Raw genomic sequence first — 18637 nt, 5'->3', positions numbered from 1 at the left:
ACTTGGATGGATCTCAAGGGCATTATGCTGAGTGAAAGAAGCCAATCTCAAAAAGTCATATATTTTTTGTCTGAGTCCATTTACATAACATTCTTGAAACACAAAATTATAAAAATGGAAACAGTAGTGATGGCTGGGGTTGGTTGGGAGGTGGGTACTTCAAAAGAGTAGCATCAGGGAAAAATCTCTGTGGTGATGTAATAGCTCTGTATAATTGATTGGGTGGTTTCATGAATTGACACATGTGATAGAAAGACGTAGGACCATACAAACAGTTTATATCAACATCAGTTTCCTGGCTTAGTTACCGTACACCAGTTACATAAGATGTGATCAATGCAGGGAACTGGGTGAAGAGTACACACTAGCTCTCTGTACTGTTTTTTGCAACTTCCTATGAAATCTATTTCAAAATAAAATATTAAAAGAAAATTCCTTCTAAGCCCTTTCATCCCTCATTTTTCTGTGCATTTCCTCTTTCCCTGGACATGGCTTTGCTTTCTTTCTCTTTGGTCTTAGATGCTATGGTGCTTAATTTCTTTCTTTCCCCTTTTTCCTTATGTATTGAGTTTTTTTTTTTTTTAATTGGCCATAATGCAGAACCAAGTCATTCCCCATCCTCCTGTTAATCCTATTCTTTCAATAAAGGTTATGTTTTCATTTGCTTAATTTTAACAGTACCAATGTTCTAGTTCTTAAAAAAAGCCTCAGAGTTCTCCTTGTGGCTCAGCAGGTTAAGGACCCAAAATTGTCTCTGTGTGGCTGCAGGTTCTATCCCTGACTTTGCTTAGTGGGTTAAGGATCTGAGGTTGTGGAGGCTTGGCATAGGCCTCAGCTGCAGTTCTGATTCCACCTCTATCCTGGGAACTTCCATAGGCCGCAGGTGCAGTGTGAAAAGAAAAAAAAGTCTCAACTCCCACAAACTCACCTGCTTTTTGTTTTACAATCCACAGTTAATCATTGTTCTTAACAGTAGCTCACAATACAAACATGTTTCCACCACTAACCTCAGAAGATAATTTTTTTTTAATGTATGGTGTCTGTGGATTTTGATCATACATTTAGGATTTACTGGGAAATGAGTGATAATATTTCCATGTTTTTTTTTATATATATATACTGACACGTCAAAAAAAAAAAAATTCTTTGCCAGGTCGTGTGCCAGATTTTTCATTTGGAAAATATGATCATTACAACTATCAACTACTGAGCATCAAACTGAATACAGCCCTTTCCTGGGGGCTTGCAAACTTAACCTGGCAACACTTTGGAAAAGTACTATTTTAGGTTCTCAAGAACCCAGTAAACCCTCTGGCTCTTCCAGAAGGCTCGGCCCTAAATATTCTGAGTCCTTTGAAAAAATTATGAGTTGCAGGTGTTTAAATTTTCAAGCGTATTCTTTTGGTCTCTAAATTATCCAGTACATAACCAGCCCTAACAACAAGGATTTTACTTTATAGAGGTGATATTTACACTTAATGCACTTCTTCATTTTTCTTCCTCCCATTTGCCTTCTAATCGCTTTTAACCAGATCTTTCACCTCTTTTCCAAACTCCAGTATTTAGCGAAACACCAAGCAGGAATAAAATAAACCCCAAAAAACCCACTTGGTTGCATTACGGTTTCACCGACTTGAAAACGAAGGAAGTTTGTCCCTTGCGGTGATCCGTCCTGGTGTTTGCCTGCAGCAAGATGGCGGCGGTGTCAATGTCAGTGGCGCTGAAGCAAGCGTTGTGGGGGAGAAGGGCAGCGGCTGTAGGTGCCGTTTCTGTTTCCAAGGTTCCGACCAGGTAACAGGATTGTGAAACTTCTTCCAGCTTCTCGGGTCTCTCCAGTTTTGCGGAGGTCTCTGCTGGCTGGGTCCTGGAGAAGGCCTCGGGAAAACGTCCTCTGCTGACCCTTTCTCTGGTAGAGCGCGTTTGGATTTGGGACAAGCTTCGATCAAGGGGCGCTTGACATGGCGAGTGAGGGTGTAACTGCGGAGAGTAGGGGGAGGAGGACCTCTGCTTTCTGGGAAACTTTTGGATTGCTGCTGTGGGGATGGAGTTGTCTCCGGAGCTGCAAGCTGAGCCCTAGCCACCAGAGAAGGGGCGGAGTCTCACTCATTTTTTTCCCACTTTCCTCACGCCTCCATTTTTCACCTGTTTGCCCATCACTTCAGTTTTTTCGGGAGGGTTAAATCACCCTCCCTTACACGCCTTTAAGTGGTATTGATTAGGTGTCTGAACTAAAGATTGCTTTATTTATCAGGCTACTTGGGAAGAAAACTTGGTTGGAATTCAATGTTAGTAAAACTATCGCTGCTATTATTGGAAGGTAATTTTTAAAAGGCTGAGAGGTTTCCCATTCAGAATTTTTAAAGGCCCCATCGTAATTCAGAGATTGTTGCTCATTTATTTGCCTTGAAGCATTTTGAAGGTGATTTCTTTTTCAACTGCATTACTTAATCCTTTATTTCCTTATTTTCCTAACTTTTCTGCCTTTATTATAGTACCTACACAGCAGCGTGCGCGCCCTTGCGCGCACGTACACAAACATATTCTAGCATTTTTATTTGCGAAGAATTATTTTTTCATTGCTGCTTTTACAGCTTAAAAGTATAAATATAAACCAAGGTTTATAGTGCACCTTTTCCGCATATGTGCTTAGAACAGCGATGGACTGCGTGGACAGCTGTGAAGGGAGGGATGGGAGTGGTTAAATGTTGCAAAGAGGGTCCAGTGAAATGCTAGTTAGTTTAGTGTTATGGTAAGTTTTATTAGGGGTTTTTTTTTTTTTTTGGTCTTTTTTTTTGCTATTTCTTGGGCCGCTCCCGCGGCATATGGAGATTCCCAGGCTAGGGGTCCAATCGGAGCTGTAGCCACCAGCCTAGCCAGAGCCACAGCAACTCGGGATCCGAGCCGCGTCTGCAAACTACACCACAGCTCAGGGCAACGCCGGATCGTTAACCCACTGAGCAAGGGCAGGGACCGAACCCGCAACCTCATGGTTCCTAGTCGGATTCGTTAACCACTCCGCCACGACGGGAACTCCTTTATTAGGGTTTTAAATAGTGGAAGATGGGTGGGAAAAATGATGTCCTGGGTGGGATCAGTGGTTTACGAATAAAGTCTTGAAGGCAGTAATAGAGATATACACACTATAGGGTCATTGAAAAGAATGCTAAGATTGGGGAAAGGTAAATGAAGGTATTTCTGTAAGGTGAGTTACTCTACTGATTGACGTAGGTCTAGAATAGATGTGACCCAGGTTAGTTCTTGTTCTAGATTCTGTAGTGATTAATTTTGCATTTCCAAGTAACAACAGATTCACAGTAACCCTAGAACTGAGAACACATTTGAAGGGTCCACTGGTGCATGACTATTTAAAACATGACTGTGTAAGTCACAGCTGTTTTGTTAGCAATTAATAGTGGCTGAAATTAAGATACTAGATTTTGGAAACTTTGGTGGTAATTAGTTCTACTTATCCACATTTAAAGAGTTTGCTTGCAAATGTGTTAGAAGAGATTTGAAAATAAAATTTTAACTTATTCACACTTTTAAAAACTTAAAAGCCAAGGAAAACAAATTGTAAACACAAATCAAATGACACATTTATTTGCTTTGTATACCACTTTTTTACCCAAAGAACTTATGTTCATTTCACTTTGAGGGAAATTTATGGCACTTCTCTTTTACATATTGCTTGCTTTTTATCCTTAAGCACTCTCTTTATTATTATTTTTGGGATTGCACCTGAGGCATATGGAAGTTCCTGCGCTGGGGATCAAATCTGAGCTGCAGCTGCGGTCTCCATCACAGCTGTGATAATGCCAGATCCTTAACCCACTGCACCACAGTGGGAACTCCTTTAAACACTCTCTTCAAATTATGATTTGAGAGTAATGAGGATCTGAAAAGGTAGAGCTTGGATAGAGAACCAATTAGTGAGGAAATCTACGTCGAAAATTCATTTTATTGTATTGTTTAGAAAATATTTGCAAATGATGTGACATTTCAGATCACTTGAGTGAAATGAGGGGAAATAGAATCAGTAAGGCCCTTGGTAAGGAAGGGAGGGGTGAACAAATATAAATATTGAAGAAAAGAAACTATCAGCAGAAGGGAAGAAGCAGCTAAATGCTACATTAACTTAGATGGATTTAACTGGAGTAAAGCAGTAAAAAACAAAAGAGCAAACCACAGAACTCAACTACATGTACACATAAGAGAGAGAAAAAAGTATTTAAACAGTGTAGTTTATTCAGCTGATCTAGTTACTGAGCTCCTGCTCTAGAGCGAATCTGTTTCCCTGGACTGCAGGAGAGGAGGGGTAAAACCGCAGATATATGGCCTAGGTTTATCTGTACTTTCCCTGACTTTCCTAAGGGATTGTCCAGGGTAAGTTTAACTATTTAGGATATTAATCTCAAAGCCAGATAAGGGAGTTCCCTGGTGGCCTGGTGATTAAGGACTCCAAGTTTTCATTGCTGTGAGTCAGATTTGATCCCTGACCTTGGAACTTGTGCATGCCATGGGCATGGCCAAAAAAAAAAAAAAAAAAGGTACCAGATAAAATAGCAATACCTAGGACTAGGACATTTGGTAGTGTTTGTGTTTTTGTTTTCTCTAACCTCGTCATACATACTTATCTCACCTAGCCCTGTTTCATCATTTCTCTTTTGGACTGAGTCTTGTGTTTACCTCCAACATAGCTACTTAGGGTCTTCCGAGGGTGTTGATTAATGCTGGTGGGGACTAAGTGTATGGGATCTTTATGTGAGGCCTATTTTGTGCTCTGGTCTTTTGCTGTATTCTGTTGCTCTCTTTCCTTTTTCAGTGTTAGATAAGCCAGTATGGAATTAAGAGTGTGCAGGAACCTTCAGTGAGTACGAGGTCCTAAGTTTGACAAGAAATGTGTCCTTAAGTTTGACAAGAGATAGTTTGCTAAGAAACTATCTCAGCCCAAATGTGAGAAACATTTAGGACATTAAAAACCAGTAGGTTGCCTTCTACTTCAGATAAGCTGGATAAACAAATTCCTCTCTGAAGGGCAGCTACTTTTTGCTGTCTGGAACTTATCAAGGCCAAGTTCTGTGCGCTTGGAATGTTTCTAATGTGTTTTCTAATAGACTTCATTGTTTTGCTTATTTTCCTCATTGAAATACCCATAATTAGTTGATCTGTTTTCTTCAGTAGCAGACATCTTTATTGAATTTCTGTTAGAAGATTTAAGTACTTAAAAAAATTAAAAAAATTTTTTAAATTTATTTTTTCATTATAGCTGGTTTACAGTGTTCTGTCAATTTTCTACTGTACAGAATGTTGACCCAGTTACACATACATGTATAGATTTATCAGAAGTGAATAGACATAGTTCCCAGTGCTGTACAGCAGGATCTCATTGCCCATCCATTCCAAAGGCAACAGTCTGCATCTGTTACCCTAAGATTTAAATACTTTTAACACTAGTAAATATTAGAATAGTGTCTGCTTCTTGGTAAACCTTACCAAAATAAATGCTAAATTTATTGTTTGTTTGATTAGCCTGAATAGTTTTCTTTTCTTTAATCTTGGTGATGAATATTGTTGTAGATGGTGGTATTATTTACACTATTAATTTCCATTCCCTGTTGACACACACCACCCCACTGGGCAAGTGATTTGTTATGACCAATGAAATGTTAACCAGAAATCATATGCCCTGTCTGAGCCGAAGCTCTAAGACTGTCCCATGTTTTGCCATGTCTTTTTTTTTTACTCTGATGTTCTGGGTAGGGTCTTTCAGACTAGATCCTGGAATGAAGATAGTAGGGAGCAAAGCAAAGCTGATTCTCTTTTTAAAAATTTTTAATTTTGGAGTTCCCGTCGTGGCTCAGTGGTTAACCAATCCGACTAGGAACCACGAGGTTGCTGGTTCGATTCCTGGCCTTGCTTGGTGGGTTAAGGATCCGCTGTTGCCGTGAGCTGTGGTATAGGTCGCAGATGTGGCTCGGATCTGGCGTTGCTGTGGCTGTGGCGTAGGCCTGCAGCTACAGCTCCAATTAGACCCCTCGCCTGGGAACCTCCATATTCTGTGGGAGTGGCCCTAAAAAAGGCAAAAAGACAAAAAAAAAAAAAAGAATTAACTTTATGGTTGTACTTGCATCTTATGGAAGTTCCTGGGCCAGGGATTGAATCTGAGCTGCTGCTGCAACCTAAGCCACAGCTGTGGCCCCACAAGATTCTTTTAAGCCACTGAGCTGTGCTGGGGATTGAACCTGTGCCTCCTCAGTGACTGGAGTTTCTATAGTTGGATTCTTAACCCACTGTTCCACAGCTGGAATTCCAGTGGAAGTTGCTTCTTGTAGGTTATATAAAATATAAAGTGACTAAGAAATAAACCTTGTTATAAGCCACAAAGACGTTAGGATTGTTGGCCACCAAGCATAACAACCTATACTGACCCTTTTATACACACACACACCCACGCACACACATGAGCAGGTTTTGGCACATGCACTGATATATCAGTAATGAGGTCACAGGATTTTGGAGGGTTAAACATTTTAAACTTATTTTTATATACTTCATAGCACCCAGTGTAATGGCTCACACATAACAGGTAAATGCTTATCATATAGATGAGTAAATACATATTTAGAGATGTGTCATTGTGAGGAAAAGCAGGAAGCCATAAGCCCTATATCAAGTAATAGCCTTATTAGTGAAACCCAAGTAGGCACTAACCTACATAAATGTGAATATAGAATATCTACAACACATATTCTTTTCTAATTATTTGCAGGGGTCTGAGTTGAGGATATTCACCTAAAACTCTGTTAACTTCTGGATTGAAGTTGTCTTATAGATTTATATGTATGTATATACATATATGTATATATTTTTTTAGTCGTGCATTTCTTTGACAAGTGTCCTGATTTCAGATTAAAAAGAGAAGTAGGGAGTTCCCGTCGTGGCTCAGTGGTGAACGAATCCGACTAGGAACCATGAGGTTGCGGGTTCGGTCCCTGCCCTTGCTCAGTGGGTTAACGATCCAGCGTTGCAGTGAGTTGTGGTGTAGGTTGCAGACGCAGCTCGGATCCCGCGTTGCTGTGGCTCTGGCGTAGGCCAGTGGCTACAGCTCCGATTCGACCCCTAGCCTGGGAACCTCCATGTGCCACGGGAGCAGCCCAAAGAAATAGCAAAAAGACAAAAAAAAAAAGAGAAGTGGAAATGAATTTATTTGAGAAAGGGTGCTTATGGAACATGAGAGTTCTTTTGGAATAATAGTAACTGAATGTGATCATTAGACTTGGTGTCTGCAAGATACTTTACATGAAGTTTTTAAAAGTTAATTATACATGGGACTTAATGAAGAAAGATGGGACAACTTGGTTAGTGTATATACATGTTAGAAGAGGTCTCTGGGTGTGGGGTTAATATAGAGTAAGACCATTTCAAATGAAAAAGCTTATATGTCCTTTAGTGAATGTTGAAAATCTTTTTTTGTCTTTTTGCTATTTCTTGGGCCGCTCCCGTGGCATATGGAGATTCCCAGGTTAGGGGTCTAATCGGAGCTGTAGCCACCAGCCTACACCAGAGCCACAGCAAGGCAGGATCCGAGCCGCATCTGCAACCTATACCACAGCTCACAGCAACACCAGATCCCCAACCCACTGAGCAAGGCCAGGGATCAAACCCACAACCTCATGTTCCTAGTCGGATTCGTTAACTACTGCGCCATGACTCAACTTGGAGAATCATTTTTATGATGTTTATTCTGAACACAATAGTAGCAGCTCACATGTATTTCTTACTGTGTATTAGCCACTGTGCCAAAGATTTTCCTTTGTTATCCCTTTTCTTACAGTAATCCTATAAACTCAGGTGTTTTTATTCCCATTTTTATGATTAGGAACAGATTTTTAAGTTTACATTGCTAGGAAACAGTCTGATTTAGCAATTTAAAGGAATATGTTGGCTTTTGCAGAGAAATATTATGTCTGATAATAGTAAATTAAAACCTCAGTGTCTTCTCTGATTTCTCTTCTTTTTAGCAAGGTGTATTCTTTATTTAAAAGACTATCTGATGCTCTTTGCTTTTACTGTACTGTTCGTTTTATATGGTGAGAGTCTCCAGTTGAGGAATTAGTTAGGTTTCTTTCTTTCTTTCTTTCTTTCTTTCTTTTTTTTTTTTGTGGTTAAGGATTTTTTTCCCCCTTAATTTTTTCCCCGCTTTTCTTTTTTGGCTGCCCTGTGGCATATGGAGTTCTGGGGCCAGGGAATAGATGCAGTTGTGACCTATGCTGCAGCTGTGGCAATGCTGCATCCTTTACCCACCATGCCAGGTCAGGGATCAAACCTGCATCCCAGTGCTCCAGAGATGCCACAGATCCTATTGTGCCATAGTGGGAAATTCTCCCCTTAATTTTGTAATTATTTTCAATGAGAGACTTTCTATTGGTGACTTGACTTTCTTACCATCTTTTTTTTTTTGCTTTTTAGGCTGAACCCCAGTTATATGGCGGTTCCCAGGCTAGGGGTTGGATCAGAACTGCAACTGCTAGCCTATACCACAGCTTATAGCAAAGCGGGGTCCGAGCCACGTCTGCAACCTACTCCACATCTCATGACAACACCAGATTTTTAACGCATTTAATGAGGCCAGGGATTGAACCCAAATCCTTGTGGATCCTAGTCGGTTTTGTTAACCACTGAGCCATGAAGGGAACTCCTTCATAACTACTTTCATCTAAATATTTGGATATTTTGGCAAATTGTTCTGAGTCTTTTGTCCTTTAAGTAATGGCTTGAGAACAAGTCAGAATTTTTGCTTCAAATTCTTTTTCTGTTTGTTACGGGTTTTTTTTTTTTTTTTAGGGCCACACTTGTGGCATATGGAGGTTCCCAGGCTAGGGGCTGAATCACAGCTATAGCTGCTGACCTATGTGACCTACAACACAGCTCACGGCAATGCCAGATCCTTACTCCACTGAGCAAGGCCAGGGATCGAATCTGCGTCCTCATGGATGCTAGTCAGATTCGTTTTCACTGAGCCATGATGGGAACTCCTGATACTGAATATTTTAATAGGTGAATACAGCCTTAGATTCTTTAGAACTAGTTAGTTGTTCAAATGTGGCCTTTCCTTACTTACCTTTACTCGCTAGGTTTAATTTTTCCTTTATGGGATTATGCTCCAGTTCAGTAGTTTTTAAACCCTTGCTGTGCATCAAAATTACCTGTTGTGTGCATAAATAATTCAGATGCCTTGGTCCTAGTCTATACTGGTTCAGTAAGTTTAGGTTGCAACCAAGCGCAGTGGTGATTCTGAAGGGAAGCTAGGGCTGGAAACTACTATTTCTGTTTTTGTTTAATAGTTTCCATGCTGTATCTTGAAGGACTTCAAAATGCGTTTTTCCTTGGGTGGAAGAGATTTCCAGAAACAAGCAAAAATGCTTCTATTTTGTATATTTTCCTAGTCTAAGTTTTATGTTTTTCACCCATCTACTATGTAGAGGCTTTTTTTTTTTTTTCCTGGAGAAACGTTCCTTTGAGGCAAAGCAGGCATTTTGATAATGTTGGAGAAAGCAGGCCATGTTACTCACTCTCCAGAGACTCTTGTTCTTCCTTTTGGAAGGGCTCAGGTTTAATATAGCACAGCTGTTGAACTCTGCCCTTCAAAGTTTTAAGAAGAAAGTGTTTTATCCTTTAAAATGGAAATGCCTTTTTTTAGGGAGGTGGTCTTTGGCGGGATTTAGTTCTCTAAGAAAGCTTTTCTAGAGTTCATTTGTTTCAGTGATTTCTTAGGATTGTTTCAGATGTTAAGAGCACTGTCTCTGAGAGTAAAGATCTGGTTGCTTTTGTAACATGTTTTGCTGTATCCTTGACAAAGCTAGATGAAGAGCTTATTTCTTTGTGTTTTCTAGGACTCAAAAATATGTTCTTTTCTTTATTCAGCCACTCCATACATAAGTAAATGGTCCTTGAATAGGGGTTACTAGACAAAAGATCCTGTTCTAGATGACTGTTGAGCAAGCCATATGCTTCTCCTAAAAATGTCAGTCTGTCTTGATGAGCTTTAAAGTGAATACAGATGTTTTGGCTCTTTTGAGGACTACCATCCTTTGTGTGGAAAGAGTAACTTCATTTTCAAGAAATTTCTTCAATGTACTTACAGAAGTTTGCATGAAATTTATTTTTATAACTTTTAAGTTTAATGAAATTAGATTTAATTAGGCATTAGTAATTTGAATTTAATTTTAATAGCCTTAGTCCAAAGAGATTTGGAGAAATAAAAGAGCTGTAAAATAGGTCTTAATACAGCTTTTGTTGAGGTGTTTATTAGTCTTTTTTAAAAATTTGGAACCTAGAGTGCTTCTAATATTTGCTTTTGTTCAATAAAATGCTATTTGGTAAGAAGGGACACCTTTTTAGATTGTCAGTATCTTCACTTTGGTAGGTTAACTGTATAAGTTATACTTCATAGATTCATATAATGTTTGAGGTGAAAGAAAACTCTTAGATCATCCTGTATGACTCTTTGTTTAATGCAAGAGTCTCCGGAACTTCCTACTTTTGATTATCTAGCAGTTGGGGAATATATGTTGAATTTCTGGTAACCCTAGAAAATGCTTTATGCTTTTAGATTCACTGGTAAATGAAGTTTCCCTTTAATACTATATGGAAAAATTCTAACCCCCATACGCATGTCACCCCTTCAGGTAATTGAAGGTGTTTTTCATCAGTCATTCTCCCTCTGAGTCTCTGCTTTAGGCTTAGTATGCCTAGTTTGTGTACTCTTAATTAATGGGTCTGATTTCCTAATGCTTTACTACCTCTAGGTACTCCTTAGGATGTATTTCATGTTGCTAGTATCTTTCTTGAACTATATACTGTAATTTTATTTTATTTAAAAAATTTTTAAAAATTTTTTCTCTTTTGGTTACCCCATGGCATATGGAGTTCCTGGGTCAGAGATCAGATCCAAGCTGCAGTTGCACCCTTAGCTACAGGTTGGACCTACTCTGGATCCTTTAACTTGCTTTGCCAGCATGGGGATTGAACTTGCGTTCTGGCACTGCAGAGATGTTGCTGATCCTGTTGTGCCACAGCAGGAACTCCTATACTGTATTTTTAACTAAGTGAGATTATTAAAAGCGATAATTTAGTGAATTGAAATTGAATTAAAGAAGAGTTGACTCTAGACTGGACTTAACATTTTTAAATTTTTTAAATTATAAAGAAAAATCCACCATTTTCCTTTTGGTGCACATTTTTTAGAATTTTAATACATGTATAGATTTGTGTAACCACCACAATAATCAGGGTACAAAATACCAAAAGTCTTTTATTTTTGTCTTTTGTCTTTTTAGGGCTACACCCACAGCATATGGATGTTCCCAGGATAGGGGTTGAATTGGAGCTGTAGCTGCCGACCTACACCACAGCCACAGCAACACCAGATCCTAGCCACGTCTTCGACCTACACCACAGCTCATGGCAGTGCTGGGTCCTTAACCCACTGAGCAAGGCCAGGGATAGAACCCTTGTCCTCATGGATACTGGTCGGGTTCATTAAACTGCTGAGCCACGATGGGAACTCCCAAAAAGTCTTTATCACCCCAAAAGACTCAGTCTCTACCTCTCTGGCAACAGTTTTTTTTTTCTTCATCTCAGTAGTTTTGTAGTTTTGAGACTTAATGTGTAAGGGGAACCACATGATATACAACCTTGTGGAGATTGGTTTCTTTCACTCAGCATAATACCTTTGAGATTCTTCCAAGTGTGTGAATCAATAATTTATTCCTTTTATTGCTAACTAGTATTCCATTATTTGGATATCCCATAGTTTATTTATCCGTTTATGCCTTGAAGGCCTTTTGAATTATTTCCAGTTTTTGACATTTGTAAATAGAGTCACTATAAACAGGTACAAGATTTTATGTGAACATGTTTTCATTTCTCTAGAGTAGATACCTAGGAGGGAGATTCTTAGGCCGTAGGTAATATATGTTTAACTTTATAAGATATTCCAGAGTAGTTGTACCATTTTGCTTTTCTACCAGCAAGATACAGAAATTTTAGTTGCTCTGTATCCTTATTAACGTTGGTATTATCAATATTTTTAAATTTAGCCATTTTAATTGATGTATATATAATAATTCACTGTGTTTTTGATGACTTTATTGAGATATAATTGCAATATAATTCACTCACGTAAAATTTAAGAGTTGATGGTTTTTAGTATATTCAGAGTTGTGCAACCATTCACAGTGGATTTTGGAACATATTCATCACTCCAAAAAGAAATTCTGTGCCTGTTAGCCATCACTTCCTGTTTCTCCCTTTCCCCAGCCCTAGGCAACCGTTAATGTACTTTTTGTCTTTCAGATTAGCTTACTCTGGATATTTCATACAAAGGGAATCATATGTGATCTTTTGTGACTGGCTTCTTTTAATGTTTTCAAGTTTATCCAAGTTGTAGCATGTATCAGTACTTTATTCTTTTTTATTGATGAATAATGTTCTGTTGAATGGACATATCTCTTTATCCATAAGGTGATAGACATTGGTGCTATTTCCCTCTTTTAGCTATTATGAATAGTGTTCTATAAACATTTGTGCACAAGTTTTTGTGTGACACTGGTTTTCATTCTTTTAGGTATATACAGAGGAGTTGAACTGTGGGATAATATGATAACTCTATGTTTAGCTGTCTGAATAACTCCCTGACTTTTTCCAAGTGGCTGCACAATTTTGCACTTCCACCAGCAGTGAATGAGGTTTCTAGTGTCTTTGCAAATCTTGTTAACACTTTTATTGCCATCTTTATTACAACCATCCTAGTGAGTGTGAAGTGGTTTATGATGGTTTTGATTTGCATTTCCATCATGGGTAACTCATTGTAGTTTTAATATGTATTTCCCCAATAGCTAATGATATTGAGGTGCAATGTCTGTTATGTCTTTTGCCTATTTTTAATTGGGTTCTTTTTTTTTTAGGGCCGCATCGATGGCATATGAAAGTTCCTAGGCTAGGGGCTCTCATCAGAGCTACAGCCACGGCAGTGGGCCATCCAAGCCTCCAATCCATGTCTGCGACCCACACTGAAGCTCAGGACAGCTTTGGATCCTTAACCCACTGAACGAGGCCAGGGATCAAACCTGCATCCTCATGGATTCTAGTTGGGTGTGTTCACTGCTGAGCCATGAAGGGAGCTCTGGGTCCTTTATTTTCTTATTGTTGAGCTTTGAGAGTTCGTAATATATTGTTAATTGAAGTCCTATTGCTAGAAATGTAATTTGCAAATGTATTTTCTCCCTATCCATAGCTTTTCTTTTTATTCTTTCAACAGTATCTTTCAGAGAGTAAGTTTTTTTTTTTTAAGGTTTCTATTCATATTTTATTTTATTTTCCTTTTTTTTTTTCCTTCCAAAGATCAAGAGTTCTTAATGTTGATAAAGTTTGCTAGCTTTTTTCTCTTATGGATTGTACTTTCTGTTGTCATATTTAAGAATCCCATACCTAACCCCAAGGAATGAAGTTTTTTTTTGTATTTTTTTCTTGAAGTTTTCAAATATTTTTTATTCATATCTCTGATTCATTTGGAGTGAATTTTTATATAAAATATGAGATTTAAGTTGAGGTTAATTTTTTTTGCATTTGAATGTACATTTGTTCCAACATAATTTATTTAAAGACTCTCTTTGTACCGTTGAATTGTTTTTTGTTTTTTGTTTTAAATTTGGTCATTTTTAGCCGCCCTGTGGCGTATAGAGTTCCCTGGCCAGGGTCAGAGCCACAGTCTCAACCTGACCCTCAGCTGGGGCAATGCTAGATCCCTAAACCACTGAGCTGGGGATTGAACCCGCATCTCATTGGCTCCCAAGACACCACCAATGCCATTGTGCCACGCAGGAGCTCCTCATTGAATTTTTTTGTCTGAATGATTTCCACTGACCTAAATCCCTTTGCCAATACTGCACAGTCTTGATACTGTAGCTTTATAGTTAATGTGTTGTAATTGAGTAGTTGTAGTTCTTCCAATTTCTTTTTTTTTTTTTTCAAAAAAAATTTTTTTAGCTGTTCTAGTTCCTTCTAAATTTTAGAATCAGTTTATTTATATCTCTGAAAAATTCAGCCTGGAATTTTTTTTTCTTTTTTTAAAAATCACTTAGAAGAAGTTCCTGTTGTGGTACAGTGGAAGTGAATCTGACTATCCATGAGGACGTAGGTTTGATCCCTGGCCTTGCTCCCTGGATTAAGGATCTGGTGTTGCTGTTGACGTGAGCTGTGGCTCAAATTTGGCATTACTGTGGCTGGCAGCTGCAGCTCAGATTCAACCCCTAGCCTGGGAACTTCCATGAGCCAAGGATGGGGCCCTAGAAAGCCAAAGAATGAAAATTAAGAAAAAAATTCACTTAGATGTTTTTATTTATTTATTTATTTATTTTTGGCCATGACTATGGCATGTGGAATATCCTAGCCAGGGATCAGGCCCACATGACAGCAGCGACAACGCTGGGTTCTTAATCTGCTGTGCCACAGTGGAACTTCCCAGGTTGGATTTCCACTGGTACTGCTTTAAGTGTTTAGATTAATTTGAGGAGAGTTATCATTTTTACTCTCTTGAGTCTTCTGATCCACATATATGATGTGTCTTTTTATTTATTGATTTCTTTCATCAATGTATCATAGTTTTGAATGTGCAGATCATATATGTTTTGTTAGATTTATGCCTGTGTATCTCAGTTTTGGGGAGCCATGGTAAATAGCACTGTTTTCACATTTTCAGTTTCTAATTGTACATTGCTAAATTTAGAAATAGGATTGATTTCTGTGTGTTGACTTTGTGTCCCTAACCTTGCTAAATTCACTTGTTGGTTTTATATGTATTTTTGTAGATTCTTGGGGATTTTTTTAAGTGGGTAATCATGCAGTCTGTGAATACGGACAATTTATTTTTTCTGTCCAGTCTACACCTTTTGTTTCTTTTTCGTTTCCAGAAGGCTGTTATAATAAGGGTGATGACAGTAGACATTCTTGCCATTTACTGATCTTAAGAGAAAGCTTTCAGTTTTTCATCATTAAGTATAATGTTAGCTAAAGATTTTTAAAGATAGAAATGCCTTTTATCAGGTTGAAGAAGTTTCCTTCTACTCCCAGATTGCCGATAGTTTTTGTCATGAATGGCTGTTATATTTTTTCTAGTGCCTTTTCCGTGTCCATTTATATATTCTTATGGTTTTTCTTCTTTAGACTGTCAACATGGTAAATTATATTGACTTTTCAAATACTGAAGCAGCCTTAATTTCTCAGGATAAACCCTACTTGGTGGAGTTGTTTAAGTCTTTTTTTTCATATTGCTGTGTTTGATTTGGTACTATTTTGTTGAGGACTTTTACATCTATGTTTATGAAAGATATTGGTTATGGTTTTCTTTTTTTGTTCTGTTTTTGTTTAGATTTGGTATTGGTGTAGTACTGGACTCAAAGTGATCTGGGAAACATCTCTCCATCTTCTGTTTACTTTTGAGTTGTGTTAGTTTTATCCCACAGATTTTGATATGTTGTATTTTCCTTTGATTCAAAATATTTTCTTATTTCCCTCAAGACTTCCTTTTTGATGCATGGATTATTTAGAGATGTTTTAATTTCCAAGAATTTAAGATTTTTTCCCTCTCATCTTTCTGTTACTGATTTCTAGTTTAACTCCATTATGTTCTGAAGACCCAGCTTCCTGGGGTTTCCCATTTAGTTTCCATCTAGGAACTTATGGCTCTTATTACCATGCTTTGTAGTGTGCAGTCCTACAATTGCACTCACATCAGAAGCAAAGGAATGGGAGAACAGAGAGAAAAAAACCCAAAAAAGTAATAGATGTTGGTACTATCTTCTTAAGAACATAACTTCAGTGGATGGAAAAGAAGGTTTCCAGCCCTTAAAGTCTTGGCTCTTGCAGGTTTCCATTTGGAAACCATAGGATTTTGTACAGTTTGGTGCATGGTGCATGAGAAAGGAAAAACAGGGTGATTTTCACACTTAGTTATTTCTGTTCCTTTTCTAGCTTTTTGGGACAGAATGCTTCTCCTCCAGAAGTGCTGACTTCTAGGCTTCCAGCTGCGTTAATATGAAGCAGGGGATATTAGAGGGAAAAAATATGGTAAACTTGTCTCAGGTTGAGTGATCTTTGAATTTTGGTGATCCTCCTTGATCTTGCTATTTACTTTTCAGTGTTCAAATAGCCTTTCCATGCATCTTGTCCAGAGTTTATGGTTGCATTCAGTGGGAGAGACAGGGTAGAGTGTGCTTACTGAATCTTACCAGTTCCAGCCATTCTAGGATGAATTAATTCTAATGTCTAATTCTAGTATTTCTTGAATTTTAGCATTTCTAAATAGATTTGTAAAAAACTAAAGATGACCCAAAAAAGTTCTTCATACAAATTCTAAACCATTAATTCTCAAATGTGATGGGAAGAAGGGAGGAGTTAACATTCCAGAATCTTAGAAATGGGCCAGAGAAAGGATTTCAAAGAAAATACATGTGCCCTTGGTTGAAAATTATGGCATTTAGTAAAAGATGGATGTTTGTTGCTCATGTAAGTGGGCAGAAAAAGACACTGAATCACTGGTTTAGTGTATGGCCATGCCACCCTGATCGCACCTGATCTCATCTGAATCACTGCTTTAGACAACCAACCAATAAATCTTAATATATTTGAGAGGGTGTGGGAGTCAGAGATTTATGTTGGGTTAACTGATGGAAGTTTTGGTGACTTCTTTTTAGAGATATGTACACTCAAGCATATAAAATCAGAGTTACATTTCTAGGAGATTCATGGACCTCAGGCTTTGTAGTCCTTCCATAGAGAGCATTAGATGTTATACAGCATTTCATTTATACTAGCTCTCCTGTTGTACCTTTCTCAGTTACAAGTAACAGAAACCTAGAAACTCAAAATGACTAGATTGGACAAGAAGAGGGAATTATTTTATATTACCAAGCAACAGAAAGGGCAAGGGTACTGCTAACTGGTCTGAAGGATCAGACTGGAAAGCTACTGGGCTGTCTCTAACTTGTTTCTGTCATTCAGTGGCAGCTACTACTTCAGATTTTTTTTTTCCCCCTTATATGGCAGATATCATAGCTTATGGAAGTTTTTTCAGGCTTATATCTCTTACCTTTATCATAAACAAGGGACTGAAGATCCCTTTCTTTGGTACCAAGTTTTAAAAATCTTAGGGGAATGCTCAATTGAGTCATATAAAACAGTCTAAGGGTTTACTATAATATTACTTATACTTATCCTGCTCTATCATCTGCATATAGGTCTTAGGAACTGTGGTAGTCAGTTGTTACGAAAGCTGGGACCCTTGAACAAAATTAACAACCAGGAATATTTTATTTTTATTTATTTATTTTTATTTTTTATTTTATTTTTTGCTTTTTAAGGCCACATCTGTGGTATATGGAGATTCCCAGGCTAGGGGTCGAATCAGAGCTATAGCTTCTGGCCTACGCCAGAGCCACAGCCATGCTGGATCTGAGCCGTGTCTGCGACCTATACCACAGCTCATGGCAATGCCGGATCTTTAACCTGCTGAGTGAGGCCAGGGATTGAACCCACAACCTCATTGTTCCTAGTCAGATTCGTTTCTGCTGCGCCACAACAGGAACTCCAGGAATATTTTATATTGCAGTATCTTTAGGGAACATGTAATGTTTATATATCTTGTATAGATGAACCTCTTGGGTTTTTCTTGGTGAACTTTGGGACTTTGCTTGCTAAAGTTTGTACACTTAGTGTGCTCATATTCAATAAATATTTGTACTTTTCTAGTTTCAAAGGCTGCATTTCTGCACTTTACTAGGATATATGCCCTTGGCACATCTGCTTTGAGGATGAATGTGTCAGGGTAAATGTGTTTGAGCAGAGGCTAGATGATCATTTCTCAGGGTCTTATGGATGGACTTTGTCTTAGATTGGCATTTCCTAAAGTAGAGTCTGAGATAAAGATAAGGGTATAGGTGGTGGTTTATTTGAGAGTTGACTTAGGAACTAGCAGTGAGGAGGTCTGGAGTGAGACAGGGAACGAAGGAAAAAGGGTGGTGTTAAAGATTACTGTAGTGAGCAGTACCGAGGTTCAGTTTCACTGGAAGCTCCTGAGAAGCATACAGAATGCCTGTCATTGTTATCCATTTGAAAGCTGGAAGGCTTGAACTTTTATCCCCTGGTTCCTATGCCTCTTTGGTTGAAGGTGTTAGCTCTTCTGTACCTTGAGCTATTCTGGTGCTCCTGAAGACTCTGAGTGGCCATGGGTTCACTCTAGGTAGGATGCTAGAGGATGACCTGAAATCTGAGCTCCTATAGCTGTTGCTGAAATGAAAAATGTACTAAGGAAATGTTACATGAGCACCGAAGGTATCAGTTAAAGGCTTCCTTACAATCAAGAGTCTCTATTACTTTTTTTGGGAGTGGGGGGTCGGGGGGCAGGGTTCTAATAATAAGAATTCTAATAGCTATAATTTATTGAGCTCTTAGGTACTGAGGTAATTGCTTTATGTAACTTCATTTCATGAAGGTGAATGCCATTTTAGATGGTCTATTGATAATTATATTTATTACAAGGGTTGTAAATAACTCATTTATTAGAATTTGCCTTATTCAC

General features: G+C 38.3%; 1 protein-coding gene across 1 annotated transcript in view; it reads left to right on the top strand.

Moving 5' to 3' along the window:
- Positions 1 to 1651: 1651 nt before the first annotated feature.
- NDUFS4 (NADH:ubiquinone oxidoreductase subunit S4) overlaps positions 1652 to 18637 on the top strand; it is a 112566-nt gene continuing 95580 nt past the window's right edge. Inside the window, exon 1 of the mRNA XM_047762420.1 lies at positions 1652 to 1791. Within this exon, the coding sequence (XP_047618376.1) occupies positions 1694 to 1791 (98 nt within the window). The 5' untranslated portion in view covers positions 1652 to 1693. The remainder of the gene's footprint in view (positions 1792 to 18637) is intronic.

This window comes from Phacochoerus africanus, chromosome 1, assembly GCF_016906955.1.
Source record: "Phacochoerus africanus isolate WHEZ1 chromosome 1, ROS_Pafr_v1, whole genome shotgun sequence".
Classification (NCBI taxonomy): domain Eukaryota; kingdom Metazoa; phylum Chordata; class Mammalia; order Artiodactyla; family Suidae; genus Phacochoerus; species Phacochoerus africanus.
The sequence above is the reverse complement of the archived record's forward strand: the minus strand, read 5'-3'. Positions and strand labels throughout refer to the sequence as shown.